We start from the raw sequence: 23,357 nt of genomic DNA, 5'->3' as shown, positions 1-23,357 counted from the left end.
TTCAGTGACGCTAACCTTTTGTGAAAAAATTGGTTTTGGATTTTTTGTACGATTGTCCAAATGAATGAAAAAAGTTCAATAAAATCATTCCATATATGAATTCAATTCAGTTAAATTTTTTCATTTTGTAGTATAGTGGTACATAAATATAGAAAAATTATATCTAATATATGGAATGCATTCTACCTAATTTCTACGAAAATCACATCATTCAAACAAATAAAAATGTCTTTGGCGCTATACGAAGTTCAACTTTCTTCACAATGAGTTCATTTTAACTTAAGGAAGGGATCACTTTTTTCTGGGTGCCCTTGCTTCTTTTCGTATTCAGCAAAAATCAATCACAAATATTAATAGATCGATTATTTTTTAATTGGATCAATTAATTTTTTAATTTATACTACCATTTCTGTGATTGAAGCCATTTAATATCTTATTCGGATCCGACAAGACAATTTTCATGATTTCATCGATATTTTCGAAATTTCTATACTGACTTAACCAAAATTGCGGACAATTGGATGTTACTGTATAAGGACCATAAACGTTCTTCATATTTTCAGTTCGATTTGATTTGAGGGGAAAATCCTTGTTGCTACAGAAAGAGTTCTGAATCCCATTCAGGAATTCTGTTAAATTTTTCTATCGAGGACAAGTCTTCAAGTCCAGAATAGCTATATGACAAGGTTCCTCTTTTTTTAGAGCCGAGTGGACTACTTTTCCCATTACGGTGAAAACTCTTAGCACCAGCATTACTTAGAGGGGATAAAAAAACCCCTTTTAAACAATTTTTGATATTCGATCGAAACTCCGGTTGAACTCATGAACCTCTGCATGCAAGGCAGGAATGCTAACTATAGCGTATTTTCTTAGTGATAATTTTTCAATCACACTCAAACAAAACTGACTCAACCTAACATATCACTAAACTGTGAGAAAAGCTTTTTTAGTAGCAAATTTCATCTTTTAAGGACAACCCGAACCAAATTATATAACGCAAAATGAGCCAAATTATATAGCGAAATTTATATAACGCCAAATTGTCTATGCAAATAAAATTTTGACAAAATGTTCTATAGAAATAGAATTTTTACAAAATGTTCTATAGAAATAGAATTTTTACAAAATTTTCTATAGAAATAGATTTTTTACAAAATTTTCTATAGAAATAAAATTTTGACAAAATTTTCTATAGAAATAAATTTTTGACAAAATTTTCTATTGAAATGAAATTTTCACAAAATTTTCTATAGAAATAAAATTTTGACAAAATTTTCTATAGAAATACAATTTTGACAAAATTTTCTATAGAAATAAAATCTTGACAAAATTTTCTATAGAAATAAAAATTTGACAAAATTTTCTATAGAAATAAAATTTGACAAAATTTTCTATAGAAATAAAATTTTGACAAAATTTTCTATAGAAATAAAATGTTGACAAAATTTTCTATAGAACTAAAATTTTGCCAAAATTTTCTATAGAAATAAAATGCTGACAACAATTTTCTTTAGAAATAAAATTTTGACAACAATTTTCTATAGAAATAAACTTTTGACAACAATTTTCTTTAGAAATAAAATTTTGACAACAATTTTCTATAGAAATAAACGTTTGACAACAATTTTCTATAGAAATATAATTTTTACAAAATTTTATATACACATAAATTTTTTTTTCCGATTCAATCACGAAATTAATTGATCCAATTAATTTTTTAATTGAAATGTCTTCAATCACGAAAATGATAGTATCAAACACTGTTTTAATTGGGCATAGAAAAAATTCTTGATTAAAAAATTAATTGATTTCATTACCAAATTTCAATTAATTTTTTAATTGATTCAATTAAAAATTTAATTGATTAACAAATGAATTGATCAATTAATTTATTAATTAAAAAAAGGTAACTATTTTCAACTACATTCTGAATTGCCTTAGAATTTTTATTTGGATTAACAATTGATTGTTGGAAAAAAAATTTTAATTAAAAATTTAAAAAAATGTTCATCACTTTTTTAACTGACTTATAAGTCTATATAAGACTATAGTCTTCCGAATTTGATTAAAAGTCAATTGTATCAATTAACTTTTTAAATAAAAATGTTAAAATTTTCAATCATTGACTTAATTAACTTAATGTTTCTATCATGATTAAAAAGTTAATTGTACCAATTAATTTATTAATTGAAAAAAAAAAAATCAACTTCAATTGACTTTTTAATTGGAAATATTTTGGTGATATTTTTTTCTGTGTAGAAATAATAATAAAAATAAAAGTTTGACAAAATTTTCTATAAAAATAAAATTTTGACAAAATTTTTTATAGAAATAAAATTTTGACAAAATTTTCTATTGAAATAAAATTTTGACAAATTTTTGTATGGAAATAAAATTTTGACAAAATTGTGTATTGACATAAAATTTTGACAAAATTTTCTTCAGAAATAAAATTTATACAAAATTTTCTATAGAAATAAAATTTTGACATAATATGCTATAGAAATAAAATGTTGACAAAATTTTCTATAGAAATAAAATTTTGACAAAATTTTCTATAGAAATAAAATTTTAACAAAATTTTCTATAGAAATAAAATATTGACAAAATTTTCTATAGAATTAAAATTATGACAAAAATTTCTATAGAAGAAAAAAATTGACAAAATTTTCTATAGAAATTAAATTTTGACAAAATTTTGTATAGAAATAAAAATTTTATAAAATTTTCTGTAAAAATAAAAGTTTGACAAAAATTTTGTATAAAAATAAAATTTTGACAAAATTTTCTATAGAAATAAAATTTTGACTAAATGTTCTATAGCAATATAATTTTTAAAAAATTTTATATTGAAAGAATAATAACAATAAAAGTTTGACAAAATTTTCTATAGAAATGAAATTTTGACAAAAATTTTTATAGAAATTAAATTTTGACAAAAATTTTTATAGAAATTAAATTTTGACAAAACTTTCTATTGAAATAAAATTTTGACAAAATTTTTTTTAGAAATAAAATAGAATTTTTAAAAAATTTTCTATATAAATAAAATTTTAACAAAATTTTTTATAGGAATAAAATTTTAACAAAATTTTCTATAGAAATAAAAGTTTAACAAAATTTTCTATAGAAATAAAATTTTGCCAAAAGTTTCTGTACAAATAAAATTTTGACAAAATTATCTATAGAAATAAAATTTTGACATAATTTTCTATAGAAATAATATTTTGACATAATGTTCTATGGAAATAAAATATTGAAAATTTTTCTATAAAAATAAAAGTTTGACAAATTTTTCTATAAAAATAAAATTTTGATAAATTTTCCTATGAAAATAAAATTTTGCAAAGTAATACTATTTTTGGCTCGAGCAACCGTGCATCTTTTCCAAAAATAATAAATAAATAATGCATTTTTTAGCAACGCCTAATATTCTATAAATTAGGTTAGGTAAGGTGGCAGCCCGATATATCAAGCTCACTTAGACTATTCAGTCCATTGTGATACCACATTGGTGAACTTCCCTCTTATCACTGAGTGCTGCCCGATTCCATGTTAAGCTCAATGATAAGGGACCTCCTTTTTATAGCCGACCGGCGTTCCACATTACAGTGAAACCACTTAGAGAAGCTTTGAAACCCTCAGAAATGTCACCAGCATTACTGAGGTCAGAGATGGTCTGTATCAAACTTTTTTAGGTTTGCGACTGTCGCAAAGTTGTAAACGTCGTAAACGTCACATACGCGTCGTAAATGTAGAAAAAGTAACAAAAGTCGCAAACTCCAAATACTTTAGTCGCGTCAGCTAAGCAGCGAATTCGATGATATCCAAGACGATGGTATGTGCGAAGAAGTTTCAATTCTTAGGAATGTTCATAATTTTCGGTTTTAGTCCCCACATTTTTCCTATGGCCTTTTTGCACGAGTACAGGATAACCGTGGATTTTCTCGTCCTTTCTTAGCTTTAAGTTCAGTGTCCTGTCCAATATAACCCCAAGGTATTTTGCACACTCACCAACGGGAATTTCGATACCACCTAAGAAAATAGGCTTGACCATGGGAAAACTTTCAGAAATTTCTGCAGAAACTCACAGCGAATTTTGTCAAACTAAATTAAAAAATGTTCTGGATTTCTTCTATTCAAAATTTGGTTTTCTACAGTAGGTTTACGACTTTTGCGACATACGTATTATACCGTCGCAAATGTATGTCGCAATAGTCACAGTTTGTGACAGGCCAACCTTGACTGAGGTGGGATAATCCACCGCTGAAAAACTTTTAGGTGTTCGGTCGAAGCAGGAATCGAACCCACGACCTTGTGGGTTCGATTCCTGCTTCTATAAATTAATTTTTGTTTTAATTAATTATTTTTGAATAATATTTAATTTAATTTATTGCTAATTTATTAATCCAAGAGTAGGTGTCCGGCATTTATATATTTTTTATTAAATTAACCCACTGTGACTATCCCCATCCGTAGTTCATGGGTATGTCTCTTAACGTTTTTGTTTTAAATTTTTCATTTCTGTTTTGATTTCGATGTTTTTTTTTTTTTTTGTGTTGTTGGTTTGGCCAACGAGTTTGAGACTCCAGCCAGGTTTGAGTATGACTTCACTGATCATTTGCAGTTGTAAAGCTTAAACAGAAACACACAAACAAATACGGTCGCCGTGCAAGAAGCTAAAGATCAAAAAGTCACTAATAAACTTGGAGTTGTTTTCATTTGGGATTTTTGGTCGCATATAGTTTTTGTTTAAGAGAAACTTTAGTTTGTGTTTCTTTGGCGGTTATTTGGCCATAATGGTAAGAATTTTAGATAGTACTTGTGGTGACAGTATTGGAGGCGGCCAAACCACTTCCATTTAATAAACAAGAAAACAAATGAAATTCTGGTCATGCATTTTGTTTTGCTAACATTTTTCTGCAATAATTGGATTTAGTGGAAAATAAACACATACACAAAAAATATTGATATTGATTTTCATTGAGGATTAAAAAGGAAAAAAAAACAAAGCTACGCCTTGATGTTGCGTTATTGTTTTTTTTTTTTTTTGTCCACAATTATGAATATGCTGGTTTTGCTGACATGTCTAGAGGGTTCACTATTGACCTTTAGTTATTGAAATGTTTTAGTCATAGATTTCTAGTGCTTTTATTCAAAACAATAGTGATTGTTAGAGGGTCTTGAAACTACTATTGTATTGCAAGTTTTTTCAAATAAAAATTGTTAAAATCTAACAAATTGTGTAAATCTTCTTCAACATGGCTGAAAAACCTTCACAGGCAAAATCAACAATTTCAAGTGATATACCCGAATTTCAAAGAATCAAACTGAGACATGTACCCCATGTGAAAAGAAGAGCTCCACAGCCACCACAAACATTGCCCATAACAAGAGTACAGTGTTCTTTATTGTTGTTTAATATTTCTTTATTTGTTTTGAAACAAAAATTCTAATCAATTTTTTATTTTATTTTCGTCTCTTTCAGACTTCATCTACTACAAAAACCTCGTCTTTAACTAATCCGGCTAAACTTTATGGCAAGGATTTGAGTGAATATGATGATGTAGATGTTGAAACATTATTGGCTCAATTGTCACCCGAAGAAATTAATATATTGGCCAAGGAAGTTGATCCCGATGTAAGTATTTTTAGCTTCATATATACTTAAAAAAAAAAACGATGACGTTTCTAGTATAGATTTTCAATGAGAATATTGAGTAATTTCTCGTATTAAATAGTATTAAAAACGATTCCGCAAAATTTCCAATAGATTCATCTCCCTATAATTTTTCTGGAATACGCGGACACTACAGCTCTTAAACCGAACCGTCTGTCATTTCCGCTGTAGTCGTGTTTTAAATTACCCTTTCTATACTCTTGCTTTAGGTGGTCAGGCTAAGTACTTTTAGGACCATTCTCGTAAAACAATTCCTAGAATCCAAAGATAATTAATTTGTGCCTTCCTAGATTCTGTTGCCAGGCACTCATATTGGGTGTACTCCAACTCAATCCCTTTTGCTAGTGTACCCAGATCGATTGAGTATACACGATTAACTTGAGGATACAATACCAACTTGAGGATACATACCCACAAAAAAAAAAGTAGTGAAAAAGTTATTTTCCGAACTGGAAGCACCATTGCTACAATTGGCAGAATTCTAAAAAATTGGTAGAGAAGAGAGAAGTTCACCAATGTGGTATCAGAAGTTCACCAATGTGGAGAGAAGTTCACCAATGTGCACTGAATAGTCTAAGTGAGTCTGATACTTCGGGCTGCCACCTAACCTAACCTAACCTACTGTTTGGTAAATTGGTGGAATTCTTGATAGTTTGATAGATTTTGCAAAATATTCCTCTCCAACTAAGATGTTCTTCATTTTTTATAGAAATACAATTTTGACAAAATATTCTATGGAAAATATGTAAAAAAAATTATAGACATAAATTTTTTCTATCGAAATAACATTTTGGCAAAATGGTCTATAGGAATAAAATTTTGACAAAATTTTCTATAGTAGTAAAATTTTGACAACATTTTCTATAGAACTAAAATGTTGACAAAATTTTCTATAGAAATAACATTTTGGCAAAATTGTAGAAATAAAATTTTGGCAAAATTTTCTAAAGAAATAAAATTTTGGCAAGATTTTCTATAGAAGTAAAATTTTGACAACATTTTATATAGAAATGAAATGTTGACAAAATTTTCTATAGAAATAAAATTTTGGCAAAATTTTCTATAGCAATAAAATTTTGGCAAAATTTTCTATAGCAATAAAATTTTGGCAAAATTTTCTATAGCAATAAAATTTTGGCAAAATTTTCTACACAAGTAAAATATTGACAAAATTTTCTATAGAAATAAAATGTTGACAAAAATTTCTACAGAAATAAAATTTTGGCAAAATTTTCTGTAGAAATAAAATTTTGGCAAAATTTTCTGTAGAAATAAAATTTTGGCAAAATTTTCTATAGAATTAAAATTTTAAAATTTTTTCTATAGAAATAAAATTTTTACAAAATTTTTTAAAGAATTAAAATTTTAAGAAAATGTTCTATGCAAACAAAATGTTTGCAAATTTTTCTATAGAAAATGAAGAAATAAAATTTTGGCAATTTCTATAGAAATAAAATTTTGACAAAATTTTCTATAGAAATAAAATTTTGGCAAAATTTTCTACACAAGTAAAATATTGACAACATTTTCTATAGAAATAAAATGTTGACAAAAATTTCTACAGAAATAAAATTTTGGCAAAATTTTCTGTAGAAATAAAATTTTGGCAAAATTTGCTGTAGAAGTAAAATTTTGGCAAAATTTACTATAGAAATAAAATTTTGACAACATTTTCTATAGAAATTAAATTTTGGCAAAATTTTCTATAGCAATACAATTTTGACAAAGTTTTCTATAAAAATAAAATTTTGACAAAATCCTCTATAGAAATAAAAATTTGACAAAATTTTCTATATAAATAAAATTTTGACAAAATTTTCTATAGAATTAAAATTTTAAAATTTTTTCTATAGAAATAAAATTTTTACAAAATTTTTTAAAGAATTAAAATTTTAAGAAAATTTTCTATGCAAACAAAATGTTTGCAAATTTTTCTATAGAAAATGAGGAAATAAAATGTTGGCAATTTCTATAGAAATAAAATTTTGACAAAATTTTCTATATAAATAAAATTTTGACAAAATTTTCTAAATAAATAAAATTTTGACTAAATTTTCTGTAGAAATAAAATGTTTACAAAATTTTCTATAGAAATTTTGACAAAATTTTGTATAGAAATACAACTTTGGCAAAAATTTTTATGGAAATAAAATTTTTCACAAAATTTTCTATAGAAATAAAATTTTGGCAAAACTTTCTGTAGAAATAAAATTTTGGCAAAATTATCTGTAGAAATAGAATTTTGGCAAAATTTACTATAGAAATAAAATTTTGACATTTTCTATAGCAATAAAATTTTGGCAAAATTTTTCTATAGCAATAAAATTTTAGCAAAATTTTCTATAGCAATAAAATTTTGACAAAGTTTTCTATAAAAATAAAATTTTGACAAAATTCTGTATAGAAACAAAATTTTGACAACATTTTGTATAGAAACAAAATTTTGACAAAATTTTTTATAGAAATAAAATTTTTGCAAAATTTTCTATGGAAATAAGATTTAACAAACTGGTCATAGGAATAAATTTTTGACAAAATTTCCTATAGAAGTAAAATTTTGAGAACATTTTCTATAGAAATAAAATGTCGACAAAATTTTCTATAGAAATAAAATTTTGGCAAAACTTTCCGTAGAAATAAAATTTTGGCAAAATTTCCTATAGAAATAAAATTTTGGCAAAATTTTCTATAGAAATAAAATTTTGACAAAGTTTTCTATAAAAATAAAATTTTGACAAAGTTTTCTATAGAAATAAAATTTTGACAAAATTTTGTATAGAAATAAAATTTTGACAAAATTTTCTATAGAAATAAAATTTTGACAAAATTTTCTATAAATACAATTTTTGCAAAAATTTTTAAGGAAACAACATTTAACAAAATGGTCATAGGAATAGGAATAGAAATAAAATGTTGACCAAATTTTCTGTAGAAATAAAATTTTTACAAAATTTTCTATAGAAATACAACTTTGGCAAAAATTTTTATGGAAATAAAATTTTGACAAAATTTTCTATAGAAATAAAATTGTGGCAAAATTTTCTGTAGAAATAAAATTTTGGCAAAATTTACAATAGAAATAACATTTTGACATTTTCTATAGAAATACAATTTTGGCAAAATTTTTCTATAGCAATAAAATTTTAGCAAAATTTTCTATAGCAATAAAATTTTGACAAAGTTTTCTATAAAAATAAAATTTTGACAAAATTCTCTATAGGAATAAACTTTTGACAAAATTTTCTATAGAAATACAATTTTGACAAAATTTTCCATAGAAATAAAATTTTGATAAAATTTTCCATAAAAAAAAAAAATTGGATAAAATTTTCCATAGAAATAAAATTTTGACAAAATTTTCTATATAAATTAAATTTTTACAAAATTTTCTATATAAATAAAATTTTGACAAAATTTTGTATAGAAGTAAAATTTTGACAAAATTTTCTATAGAAATAAAATTTTGACAAAATTTTCTATAGTAGTACAATTTTGGCAAAATTGTCTATGGAAATAACATTTTGGCAAAATGGTATATAACATAGGAATAAAAATTTGGTAAAAATTTTTATAGAAATACAATTTTGCCATAATTTTAATCGAATTCTTCTAAATAATTTTTTGTTTTAAATTTGATAGTTTGTAGGTAAAATTTTCTTTCATATGTTGGTAGATGGCACGTGTGGCAACTGTGTCCGGTAATGGAGCAGAATTGGCACAGAAGTGATGAGTTGAACATGGGCTTGTCATAGGACAAATGTGCAACATTTCAACAGCCATTGCACTGAATTTGCATCACTTCTAAAGGTGTGATCCGAACTCAGTGTTTTGGATGTGAATTAACAAATTTTGTGATATTTACCAAAATATTTTTATTTGTATATTTTTATGATTTTTTTTAATGCATTCTAACGCTTGTCTGATAAGAGAGAAGCTCACCACTGTGGCATCACAATGGGCTGAATAGTCTAAGTGGGCCTGATACATACAGAATGTAATGATCCTTACAGAGCAGATCGTTAGTTCGAATCATTTTTTTCTATGAATATGACTAGGTGATTATTACTAAACGCAATTAGCTTCCAACTAGAATTTCGTACAAATTTTGTATCATTTTCATACCTCTTTTTTATATAGAATCGATGTTGGCACTGTTAGTTTCTTCACTTTTTTAATTTACGCATAGATTTGTCAGGTCCTCCTAGCCAGTTTGATCAGGGTCGAGATGTACTCTGTATAAATTTTAATGGAATTAAGATATTATGAATTTTTGTAATTACCTCTTTATTTTCTTTCTATTTAGGATAACTTCTTGCCACCCGATCAACGTTGCAGCTATGAATGCACCAAGGAATCTACCGGTCCCTTAAATCGTAAAAAATTGATTGAACACATTAACAAACAGGCCATTGAAGCTCCAGATGAGCCGGAATTTGAACCCTTCGTAAAGGGTACCATACGTGGCAAGAAATGGGTACCACCACCACGTGATCAACGTGAAATCGATGCTGAAGAAAAGATTGGCATTGATTTGGGTGATGAATACGAGAGTGCTTTGACCGATGCCACACAAGAAGAAATTATTGATTTGGCTGCCATTTTGGGTTTCCATTCAATGATGAACCAAGATCAATATCATGCATCTCTATTGAACAAAGGTCAACCCGTTGGTTTGGGTTGGGATGGTATCACAAAGTCGACACAACAGAAAGTCTATCCCATGGATCCACCCAATAATACCGATGTTGAGGAATCGATCAAACGCATTAAAGAAGATGATTCAAAATTGATTGATTTGAATTTGAATAATATCAAGGTATGAGAGTTTGTAATTATTTTTTCTTTAAATATAATGTTTTGTTTTATTTCGTGTAGAATATCTCCGAAGAGAAATTGGAACAATTGATTGCTGCACTGCCTAATAATGAACATTTGGAAGTATTGTCCCTTACAAATGTGGGCTTGACCGATAAGTTAGCTTTAATGTTGGCCGAAGCCATTGAGAAGAGCAAAACCTTGAGAGTATTAAATGTCGAAACAAATTTCATTAGTCCGCCTGTCATAGTAAAATTAGTTGAAGCCCTTCTTAAGTGTCGCACCATTGAGGAATTCAGAGCCTCCAATCAGGTAAGTTATGGAAAAAACAAAATAATTGCAATCAACTCTACGCCAAGTTAAGCACAGGTCCAAGCTTTAAGAGATTGCCTTTTCAATTAAAACGGGAGAGCTATTTTCCATTTTGTTTTGCATTTTAAAACTTGAAGCAGGGATACGAAGGTCGAAAATCTACTTTTTTAAAAAAAAAATAATTCGGAATGTAGAAATCGTCTTTTTGTCTTAAAAAATTTTTGATATTTTTGAAAATCGCATGTAAAAATTGTATTTAAAAGAAACATGACGTAGATTTTTATTTGCCGGAAGTCCAGTTTTTTTTTTTAAATTAAAAAAAAAAAAAAACACTTTTTGGAATGGTTAGCATGTCCGCCTTGCATGCAAAGGGTCATGGGATCAATCCAAGTTTTGACCGAACACCAAAAAGTTTTTCGGCGGAGTATTATCCCTTCTCAGTAATGCTGATGACATAGTTGAGTTCTACGAAGCTCGAAGACTCGGCTATATAAAAGTTTCTCTGCCATTGGACTAAACGCAGAATCGGGCAGCACTCATTGATAAATGAGAAGTCTAAAACCTGTGGTACTACAATGGACTGAATAGTCTATAAGTGAAACTAGCGTACTGCCTCTATACCAAACCTAGCCTGGGGAAATGATTCGAGCTTTAAGCAGTGTTGCCAGAAGTAGGGGAAATTCCCTACATGTAGGTTATTTTCCAATATTTAGCGTCTTGTAGGGACATATGAACGCAATGTAGGAACTTTTTCACTCAACACAATTTTTAATAATTTTTACATTTTGGTTGCTCTAGAGCAGGATTAGAAATTTTTTCAAAATTCTATTTCTGTAGAAAATTTTGTCAAAATTTTATTTCTATAGAAAATTGTGTCAAAATTTTATTTATATAGAAAATTTTGTCAAAATTTTATTTCTATAAAAATTTTGTCAAAATTTAATTTCTATAGAAAATTTTGTCAAAAGTTTATTTCTATAGAAAATTTTGTCAAACGTTTATTTCTATAGAAAATTTTGTCAAAATTTTATTTCTAAGATTTTGTCAAAATATTATTTTTTTTTAGAAAATTTTGTCAAAGTTTTATTTCTATAGAAAATTTTGTCAAAATTTTTTTTTTCTATAGAAAATTTTGTCAAACTTTTATTTCTATAGAAAATTTTGTCAAAATTTTATTTGTAAGAAAATCTTGTCAAAGTTTTATTTTTTAGAAAATTTTGTCAAAATTATATTTCCATAGAAAATTTTGTCAAAATATTAGTTTTATAAAAAATTTTCTCAATTTTTTTTTATTGAAAGTTTTGTCAAAATTTTATTTCTATAGAAAATTTTGTCAAAATTTTATTTTTTTTAGAAAATTTTGTCAATATTTTATTTCTATAGAAAATTTTGTCAAAATTTTATTTTTTTAGAAAATTTTGTCAATATTTTATTTCTATAGAAAATTTTGTCAAAATATTAGTTTTATAGAAAATTTTGCAAAATTTTATTTTACAGAACGAAAAGCATTGTAAGGGAATTTGTAGGGAAAATTTTTTGGGAATGTGGGGGAAAGTAGGGAACTTTCGTGGTCTTTGTAGGGTATCTTGAAAATTTCTCTGGCAACACTGGCTTTAACAGTTACAGAGAAAATAAATACACAAGAGAACGAAATTGTGAAGCGAAACTGCGTCAGTAGGTGGCAGTAATGAGGAAAATTTCGCAAATATCAAGCAGTTTTTGTCGGCACTTCTCGCAAATATCATAGGTTAGGTTAGGTTATGGAGGATGACACGAATCCGAGCTAGCGGATTTGTGTCCACTTATACCATAGTTGATCCATTGCAAATATCATACAGTTTGCGTCGGCATCACCCAGTTCAGTCCTCTGCCGACTTTATGGAACGTAAAGAAAATAGGATTGACATTTGTTGTTTTTGTAGAAGAGAAATTTTCGTCCTCTTGCGTTTTTATTCTATCTGACAGTTATTCAACAACAGGCTTACATCTTAAGATTTTAAGTTCACCTAAGTCATCAAAAATTGAAAAGTTGGGTATTCAAACCAAAAAATAATAATTTTCAAAAAGATCGTCTTCCTACTATCCATATTTTGGAAAAGTCGTTTTTTCAAAATTTTGAGTAGGTCGAAATCTTGAATTTTTGACTTTACGAAATTTTGAAAATGTTGGAACACCCAGAAGGAGACGAGATAGATACATGGTGTCTTTGGCAAAAATGCTCAGGGTGGGCTCCTGAGTCGATATAGCCATGTAGGTCTGTCCGTCTGTCCGTGAACACATTTTGTAATCAAAGTCTAGGTCGCAGTTTTAGTCCAATCGACTTCAAATTTGGCACAAGTATGTGTTTTGGCTCAGAATAGAACCCCATTGATTTTGGAAGAAATCGGTTACGATTTATATATAGCTCCCATATATATATTTCGCCCGATATGGACTTACATGGCGCCAGAAGCCAGAGTTTTACCGCAATTTGCTTAAAATTTTGCACAAGAAGAACAATTAGTACTATAGTCAAGTGTGCCAAAATTTTTTGAAATCGGTTCAGATTTAGATACATCTCCCATATATAGCTTTCGCTCGATTTACACTCATATGACCACAGTGGCCAATCTTTTACTCCGATTTAATTGAAATTTTGCATAGGGAGTAGAATTAGGATTGTAGATATGCGTGCCAAATTTGGTTGAAATAGGTTCAGATTTAGATATAGCTCCCATATATAGCTTTCGCCCGATTTACTCTCATATGACCACAGTGGCCAATCTTTTACTCCGATTTAATTGAAATTTTGCATAGGGAGTAATTTTAGCATTGGAGCTATGCGTGCCAAATTTGGTTTAGATTTAGATATAGCTACCATATGTATGTTTTTCTGATTTCGACAAAAATGGTCAAAATACCAACATTTTCCTTGTAAAATCGCCACTGCTTAGTCGAAAAGTTGTACAAATGACTCTAATTTTCCTAAACTTCTAATACATATATATCGAGCGATAAATCATAAATAAACTTTTGCGAAGTTTCCTTAAAATTGCTTCAGATTTCATGCACTAGGGTGGAACACAAGGTTAGTAAAACCTTGTGCATTAGCCGACTTAAAATTTTGAGTGATATGGTATCGAAAATTTAGATCTACAAAGTGGTGCAGGGTATAATATAGTCGGCCCCGCCCGACTTTAGACTTTCCTTACTTGTTTTCTAATACAAAATTTATAATTAGAGATGTTTGGCGTGTTTTACTTCAATATTGGCATATTTTTTCGGACAAAAGCATAATTAACAAAAATAAAAAGTAAATCAACTCAAGTCTTATATTCTTTTAGAATTTACTTTTTAGTATAAAAAAAAAATCATCAGTTTTTGTACATTATCTCCATGCAAACTCAATCGTCGTTCGGAAAAGGACGCTGCAAAGAACAATTGTTCGCTGACCACGCTTGTCGGTGGAGTGCTTTATTTATGGCCGACGCTCTTACATGTTCAAATGGAGAAATCTCCCAATATTCAAATGTGTTACCGGTGCGTAGCACAGTAGGCTCCGAACACAGAAAAAAACGTTTTGCCTATAATCACGAAATGAATGGAGCCAATTAAAAAATTAATTGATACAATTAATTTTGTGATTTATTTTTGTTTTAATTAAAAAATTTTTGAACCAATTAAATTTTTAATTGAATATTATTTTAAAATTCAATTAAAGGTTTAATTGGAAGAATTTTGTTGATATTTTTCTCTGTCATTCATTCTAAATGAATAAAATTTACTTTTCTAAATTTTATTGGGCATGGAGTCCTGTTTTCCCCATACGTCGGACTTCTTATACCCTTCACCACTATTGTGGTACAGGGTATAATAAGTTTGTGCATTTGTATGTAACGCCAAGAAGGAGTAATCATAGACCAACCTTTTAGTATACGGATCGGCTTAGAATTAAATTCTGAGTCGATTTAGCGATGTCCGTCTGTCTGTCCGTCTGTCTGTTGATGTATTTTTGTGTGCAAAGTACAGTTCGCAGTTTTAGTCCGATTGTCCTAAAATTTGGTATAGGGTCCTGTTTCGGCTCAAAGACAATCCCTATTGATTTTGGAAAAAATCGGTTCAGATTTAGATATAGCTGCCATATATATTTTTCACCGATCTGGTCATAATTGGCGTGTATATCAACCGATCTTCCTCAAATTCCGTACATCCGAATATTTTATGGGTCTCGAAAAACTTGCAAAATATCAGCCAAATCGGTTCAGATTTAGATATAGCTCCCATATATAGCTTTCGCCCGATTTACACACATTTGCCCACAGAGTCCAATTTTTTGCTCCGACTTAGTTGAAATTTTGCACAGGGAGTAGAATTAGCATTGTAGCTATGCGTGCCAAATTTGGTTGAAATCGGTTCAGATTTAGATATATCTCCCACATATAGCTTTCGCCCGATTAACAGTCATATGACCACATAGGCCAATTTTTAACTCCGATTTAGTTGAAATTTTGCACAGGGAGTAGAATTAGCATTGTAACTATGCGTGCCAAATTTGGTTGAAATCGATTCAGATTTGGATATATCTCCCATATATAGCTTTCGCCAGATTTACACTCATATGACCACAGAGGCCAATTTTTAACTCCGATTTAGTTGAAATTTTGCACAGGGAGTAGAATTAGCATTGTTGCTATGCGTGCCAAATTTGTGCATTAGCCGACTTAAATTTTGAGTCTTCTACAAGTCTATCAAATTCTGTCCAGATCGAGTGATATTTAAATGTATGTATTTGGGACAAACCTTTATATATAGCCCCCAACACATTTGACGGATGTGATATGGTATCGAAAATTTAGATCTAAAGGGTGATTTGTTAAGAGCGTGATAACTTTTTTTTTTTTTTTTTATTTTTATTTTATTTTCATTATGTAATTTGAAGCCACATAGCGGCCAATTTATGTAAATTACAATGGACTACTAACCGTGACTAAAGTATAATTGAAGTTATGACAATGTGAAAATATATGCGAGTATATAAAAAGTATAATTACATATATAAGGTATAAAATAGATTAATTAATAATATGACAAAAAATGAAATATGACAATTATAATTAATAATATGATAAAAAAAATATAAAGAAAATGAAATATGACAAAACATTTTTAGTTCCCATTATGATTGAAAAAAGACAAAATAAGAAAATATTATTTACTCAACCAAGCACAACAAAGCAGCACTACTAACTCGAGTTTGGATAAGCTTCATGCAGGTGATCCAAGATGATCGAGTAATCTTTTACGATATGTCGAATCAGAAATCGAGAAGTCCTTTAAATTAGTAGGGAGACAGTTATAAGATCTGGCGATTCTAGCCTGAAATGACTTGTCCATATGACCTCTGGCAAGAGGTACAACAATCTGATTTCGCCGCGATCGGCCAAATGAAAATAAGTCCACGAGAAATCGAGGTGACTGAGCACTGAAAATTTTGTGGAAAAGAACAAGTGATCTGAAGTCAATAAAACTCGAAAATGGGCACCCCAGGAAATCCTGGACATGAGGAGATATGTGGTCATATCGACGCAATGAATGTAGATAACGGACTATTCTATGAATTGCTAGTTTAACTTTCCTTATGTTACCAGCATTTGTGCCACAAAAAACCTCAATGCCGTATAGAATATTGGGCATTGCCAAAGCATGTACAAGTCTCTTTTTGAATGAAAAAGGCAGCATCAAATCAGAGTTGTACAATTGGCGTAGAGTCAAATTCGTTTGACTAATAACATTGTCTATATGTAGATCAAATGAAAGTCTATCGTCAGTGGTAACCCCCAAACATTTTAAATGGTGGACGACTTCAATATCACACCCATTATAAGAAAGAGTTAGTCCAATATCAGGATGAGATGACAAAATTAATGCTTTTGTATTAGAACCATTGACGGAAAGATTATTGAGACACATCCAACTGTATAAACTATTAGTTACAAAATCAATCTTAGCTTGTAAGACATCTAAATTATTAACATCCCCCCGAAAAAGCAACTGAACATCATCGGCGTACGAAAAAGTGGAGCAAAACATATCAAGATTCGCAAATAAATCATTAAGAAAAAGTATGAAAAGCATAGGCCCAAGAATTGAGCCTTGTGGGACTCCACTCCTTACCGACAAAATATTTGATCTTTCTCCATTGATCTGCACATATTGCTTTCTACCTGTAAGGTATGAAGCAATAAGTTTGCAGGCACTAAAGCCGAAGCCGAAGTATTGGTGAAGCTTTTTTTTTTTTTAAAAAACGCATAAAATTTGCAAAATCACATCGGTTCTTTATTTGAAACGTTAGATTGGTCCATGACATTTACTTTTTGAAGATAATTTCATTTAAATGTTGACCGCGGCTGCGTCTTAGGTGGTCCATTCGGAAAGTCCAATTTTGGGCAACTTTTTCGAGCATTTCGGCCGGAATAGCCCGAATTTCTTCGGAAATGTTGTCTTCCAAAGCTGGAATAGTTGCTGGCTTATTTCTGTAGACTTTAGACTTGACGTAGCCCCACAAAAAATAGTCTAAAGGCGTCAAATCGCATGATCTTGGTGGCCAACTTACCGGTCCATTTCTTGAGATGAATTGTTCTCCGAAGTTTTCCCTCAAAATGGCCATAGAATCGCGAGCTGTGTGGCATGTAGCGCCATCTTGTTGAAACCACATGTCAACCAAGTTCAGTTCTTCCATTTTTGGCAACAAAAAGTTTGTTAGCATCGAACGATAGCGATCGCCATTCACCGTAACGTTGCGTCCAACAGCATCTTTGAAAAAATACGGTCCAATGATTCCACCAGCGTACAAACCACACCAAACAGTGCATTTTTCGGGATGCATGGGCAGTTCTTGAACGGCTTCTGGTTGCTCTTCACTCCAAATGCGGCAATTTTGCTTATTTACGTAGCCATTCAACCAGAAATGAGCCTCATCGCTGAACAAAATTTGTCGATAAAAAAAGCGGATTTTCTGCCAACTTTTCTAGGGCCCATTCACTGAAAATTCGACGTTGTGGCAGATCGTTCGGCTTCAGTTCTTGCACGAGCTGTATTTTATACGGTTTTACACCAAGATCTTTGCGTAAAATCTTCCATGTGGTCGAATAACACAAACCCAATTGCTGCGAACGGCGACGAATCGACATTTCACGGTCTTCAGCAACACTCTCAGAAACAGACGCAATATTCTCTTCTGTACGCACTGTACGCATTCGTGTGGTTGGTTTAATGTCCAATAAAGTAAACTGAGTGCGAAACTTGGTCACAATCGCATTAATTGTTTGCTCACTTGGTCGATTATGTAGACCATAAATCGGACGTAAAGCGCGAAACACATTTCGAACCGAACATTGATTTTGGTAATAAAATTCAATGATTTGCAAGCGTTGCTCGTTAGTAAGTCTATTCATGATGAAATGTCAAAGCATACTGAGCATCTTTCTCTTTGACACCATGTCTGAAATCCCACGTGATCTGTCAAATACTAATGCATGAAAATCCTAACCTCAAAAGAATCACCCTTTACAAAGTGGTGCAGGGTATAATATAGTCGGCCCCGCCCGACTTTAGACTTTCCTTACTTGTTTCTTTTAGTGGAAGTTTTGACTAGGACAAATTCGATTTCGACGCTGATTCTTTCGTCGAGCTCTACTCTATATACATTATTTATTTATTTATTTATTCATTATAATACAAAAGCCAATTGGCCATTAATCTTTAGTTTTGACATCTTGAACATTTCTGCAGGATAACTGAATTGTACGAATTTGTTTTGTCTAGTTAACTTTTTACCTTCTTGGTCTGTGCTAACTTGATATATTTATTGACTTTAATAATATCTCCTCACTATGTTCAAAATTTTTTTTAGCGATCACAAGTTTTGGGTAATAAGATTGAAATGGAAATTACCGATTTAGTGGAGAAGAACACATCACTGCTTAGGTTGGGCTTACATCTTGAATTTAACGATGCCCGTCATAGAGTTGCAGCACATTTACAGCGTAATATTGACAGAAGTAAGTACCGTTTACTATTAAACAAAAATTTCCATGTCACAAAAAGGATGTCCCATCGACTCCCTTATATTGAAGATAAGGTCAATTTTAACTTCAATAAATTTAACAGGAAAACAACGTTGGTTTTCTCCAAAAAAAAAAAAAAAAAAAACTTATAGATTTACAAAACCAAATTCTGGGTTGACTTTTTCTCATTTTCTTATACATATTCTTGCTCTTACTTTTCATTCATATATTTTTTTTCGTTTTCATTAAATATTCTTTAAGGTTTAGTAAGTTTAAGAATTTTATTTGTGTTATTTTGTTGAAACAAAATTCTTATAATTTTGTATATTTCTTCACAAACCCCCTTCCAATAAAAAAAAAAAAAAAAACGAAACACCCTCCGTATCCATCTATCTAGGTGATGATGAAACAGATGATAATAGTTTAGTTTCTACTCGTATGTCACCATTTAAATCAACACCACCACCGCCATTGCCTATGCCACCACAACAATCATCATTATTATTATTAGCACCATCATCATCTTCATTATTGTCACCAGCAATAGCAGGCGTTAATGTGGTAGCTGCTCCATCAGCTAATAGCAATGATTTGACAAATGATAAATCATCATCTGCAAAAATAACATCATCGATTTCATTAGTAGATCAAATTGGAACGAATGTAAATTCTGATAATCGTTCTTCTGCTTCTTCTATCACCTCCTTGATGAATTCAATTCCATCTACATTTGGAAATGAAAATATTTCAACTGTTGCTATCAATGCAAATAATAATAATAATCCATCATTGTCACAATCACAACTAGAACAGAGGACATTATCATCGTCATCACCATCGTCGAATGCATATGTTGTGGAGGAATATGGGGTTACTACCAATGCAAAGTCAGTGAAAACCCAAAATGTCATAACAACAACCACTGATAATGATATGATGACTAAACGGTTCAATAATTTATCATTGAATCGCCATGATACCAACAAAACTAAGGCCTCTGATTTTCCTAATATGAATATTATTGATGATATTCTTGTATCGGATGAAAGCAAACCAAACAACAATGACAATAATAATGACGTCGATGTTGGAATGTTAATGTGCTCAAATTCGCGTACAGTTGCAGAAACTTTAAATATTGCTAAGGATGCCGACGAAAAGGAAATTTAAAATGATGCAGGTTTTTCCTTCCCCTTTTCCATATCTTTTTGTGTTTTATGAGATTTTTACCCCAGTTCCGAAATTTTCATATCTATGGCATAACAAATAGCAAATTATTTATAATTTGTAGTTAAAGCTCATCCTTGATAAAATTTGATGTCTCATACTGTCTAGTTTGTTATTCTAACTTGGGTATTAAAGGACACTTCCTCCATTAATATGCCAAAAGAAAAGTACCATGTTTTCTCTTGTGCTATGTTCAGATGTATTAATCATCCGAGGATATTCAACATTAGCTCCACTTCTATTGTCTGCCATTACCCTTATAATTCATTGCGCTAGTAGAGAATGAAAAATGAAGGCTTAACATCTCTCCCTCTTTTTTCTCCTTGTAAATTTTTAAGTAGGTATCAATAATTCCCCAAATCAACGGCATGAGTATGTCAGAAAAGCCACGAAGCAGCACTTTGAGACACCTTGGAGCAATGGTTAGCATGTCCGCCTTGCATATAAAGGTCCAATCCCAGTTTCGACCAAATACTAAAAAGTTTTTTCCAGCGCTGAATTAACTTCTCTCAATAATGCTGGTGACATTTCTGAGTGTCTCAAAGCTTTTTTAAGTGGTATCATCACAATGTGAAGCGCCGTTCGAACTCGGCTATAAAAAAGGAGGTCCCGTATGATTTCATATCAAATTCGTTTGATTAACAACATTGTCAATATGTAGATCAAATGAAAGTCTATCATCAATGGTAAGCGCCAAACATTTTAAATGTTGAACAACTTGAAGATCATACACATTGTAAGAGAGAGAGAGAGAGAGAGAGAGTTAGTCAAATATCAGCATGAAATGAAAAAAAAATTAATGCCTTTGTCTTAGAGCCATTCACGGAAAGATTCTTGAGACACATCCAACTGTATAAGTTACGTAATCAATTTTAACTTGTAAGACATCTATGTTCTTAACATCCCCCCCGGAAAAGCAACTGAACATCATCGCCGTACAAAAAAGGGGAACAAAACATATCAAGACTTGTAAATAAATCATTTGGAAAAAGTATAAAAGGCATTGGCCCAAGATTTGAGCCCTGGGGTACCCCACTTCCTACCGACAAAATATTGGATCTTTTCCCATTGATTTGGACATATTGCTTCCTACATATATGGTATGAAGCAAGAAGTTTTCAGGCACTAAAACCGAAGTATTGGTGGAGCTTCTTTGTCTACCAATATTAGATAATCCACGTGATGGAAAACCTTTTCCAAGTCTAGCGAAAATAAAACGCATAATTTATCATTCGTAAAATTCCTCCTTATAGTGTCAGTTAGGCTGAGCTGAGCAGTAACATTGCTCTGCTCCTATGACTTATGAAGTCACATTGACAATCAGAAAGCAAATTATTAAATTCCAAATAATCATTAAGATGCTTATTTAAAATGTATTAAAAACATGCATTATGCGTCGTCCAGACTATAAGTTATGCCGGACGGAATGTCTGTGTATGAAAAGAATCTTACAGTGTGGCCAATTGATACGAATTGTCGGCGATGACTAAATAATCGACAAATGTGTTAGGGATCCCATAAACAAGCAGCAATATCGATTATGTCTGCGAGCATAACTTATTGTGTAGCCAACATTTGGGATATGTGACAAAATTTTATTTCTATAGAAAATTTTGTCAAAATTTTATTTCTATAGAAAATTTTGTCAAAACTTTATTTCTATAGAAAATTTTATCAAAATTTTATTTCTATAGAAAATTTTATCAAAATTTTATTTCTATAGAAAATGTTGCCAAAATTTTATTTCTATAGAAAATTTTGTCAAAATTTTATTTCTATAGAAAAATTTGTCAAAATTTTATTTCTATAGAAAATTTTGTCAAAATTTTATTTCTATACAAAATTTTGTCAAAATTTTATTTCTATAGAAAATGTTGTAAAAATTTTATTTCTATAGAAAATGTTGTCAAAATTTTATTTCTATAGAAAATTTTGTTAAAATTTTATTTCTATAGAAAATTTTGTCAAAATTTTATTTCTATAGAAAATTTTGTCAAAATTTTATTTCTATAGAAAATTTTGTCAAAATTTTATTTCTATAGAAAATTTTGTCAAAATTTTATTTCTATAGAACATTTTGTCAAAATTTTATTTCTATAGAAAATTTTTTAAAAATTTTATTTTTAAGGAAATTTTGTCAAAATTTTATTTCTAAAGAAAATTTTGTCAAAATTTTATTTCTAAAGAAAATTTTGTCAAAATTTTATTTTTATAGAAAATTTTGTCAAAATTTTATTTCTATAGAAAATTTTGTCAAAATTTTAATTCTATAGAAAATTTTGTAAAATTTTATTTCTATAGAAAAATTTTTCAAAATTTTATTTCTAAAGAAAATTTTGTCAAAACTTTATTTCTATAGAAAATTTTGTCAAAAATTTTATTTCTATCGACAATTTGGTAAAAAATTTATTTCTATAGAAAATTTTGTCAAAATTTTAATTCTATAGAAAATTTTGTAAAATTTTATTTCTATAGAAAAATTTTTCAAAATTTTATTTCTAAAGAAAATTTTGTCAAAATTTTATTTCTATAGAAAATTTTATCAAAATTTTATTTCTATAGAAAATTTTATCAAAATTTTATTTCTATAGAAAATGTTGCCAAAATTTTATTTCTATAGAAAATTTTGTCAAAATTTTATTTCTATAGAAAAATTTGTCAAAATTTTATTTCTATAGAAAATTTTGTCAAAATTTTATTTCTATACAAAATTTTGTCAAAATTTTATTTCTATAGAAAATGTTGTAAAAATTTTATTTCTATAGAAAATGTTGTCAAAATTTTATTTCTATAGAAAATTTTGTTAAAATTTTATTTCTATAAAAAATTTTGTCAAAATTTTATTTCTATAGAAAATTTTGTCAAAATTTTATTTCTATAGAAAATTTTGTCAAAATTTTATTTCTATGGAAAATTTTGTCAAAATTTTATTTCTATAGAAAATTTGGCAAAATTTTATTTCAATAGAAAATTTTGTCAAAATTTTATTTCTATAGAAAAATTTGTCAAAATTTTATTTCTATAGAAAATTTTGTCAAAATTTTATTTCTATGGAAAATTTTGTCAAAATTTTATTTCTATAGAAAATTTGGCAAAATTTTATTTCAATAGAAAATTTTGTCAAAATTTTATTTCTATAGAAAAATTTGTCAAAATTTTATTTCTATAGAAAATTTAGTCAAAATTTTACTTCTATAGAAAATTTTGTAAAAATTTTATTTCTATAGAAAATTTTGTCAAAATTTTATTTCTATACAAAATTTTGTCAATTTTTTTTA

The 23,357-nt window shown here is 29.0% G+C and overlaps 1 protein-coding gene across 12 annotated transcripts in view; it reads left to right on the top strand.

Annotated features, from left to right (window-relative positions):
• The window catches only part of tmod (tropomodulin), a 545,171-nt gene that overhangs the window by 486,935 nt on the left and 34,879 nt on the right, over positions 1-23,357 (top strand). For 10 of the 12 annotated variants that reach the window (XM_075292733.1, XM_075292734.1, XM_075292732.1 and 7 more), the window contains 4 exons: positions 5,489-5,641; positions 9,984-10,496; positions 10,556-10,807; positions 18,699-18,846. In XM_075292733.1, the coding sequence (XP_075148848.1) occupies positions 5,489-5,641; positions 9,984-10,496; positions 10,556-10,807; positions 18,699-18,846 (1,066 nt within the window). Of the gene's footprint in view, positions 1-4,650; positions 4,803-5,181; positions 5,397-5,488; positions 5,642-9,983; positions 10,497-10,555; positions 10,808-18,698; positions 18,847-23,357 lie in introns of those variants that run through there. The other 2 variants (XM_075292731.1, XM_075292723.1) reach the window with 2 other exon arrangements.

This window comes from Haematobia irritans, chromosome 1 (genome assembly GCF_050003625.1).
Source record: "Haematobia irritans isolate KBUSLIRL chromosome 1, ASM5000362v1, whole genome shotgun sequence".
Classification (NCBI taxonomy): Eukaryota; Metazoa; Arthropoda; class Insecta; order Diptera; family Muscidae; genus Haematobia; species Haematobia irritans.
This window is presented reverse-complemented; position numbering and strand designations above follow the sequence as displayed.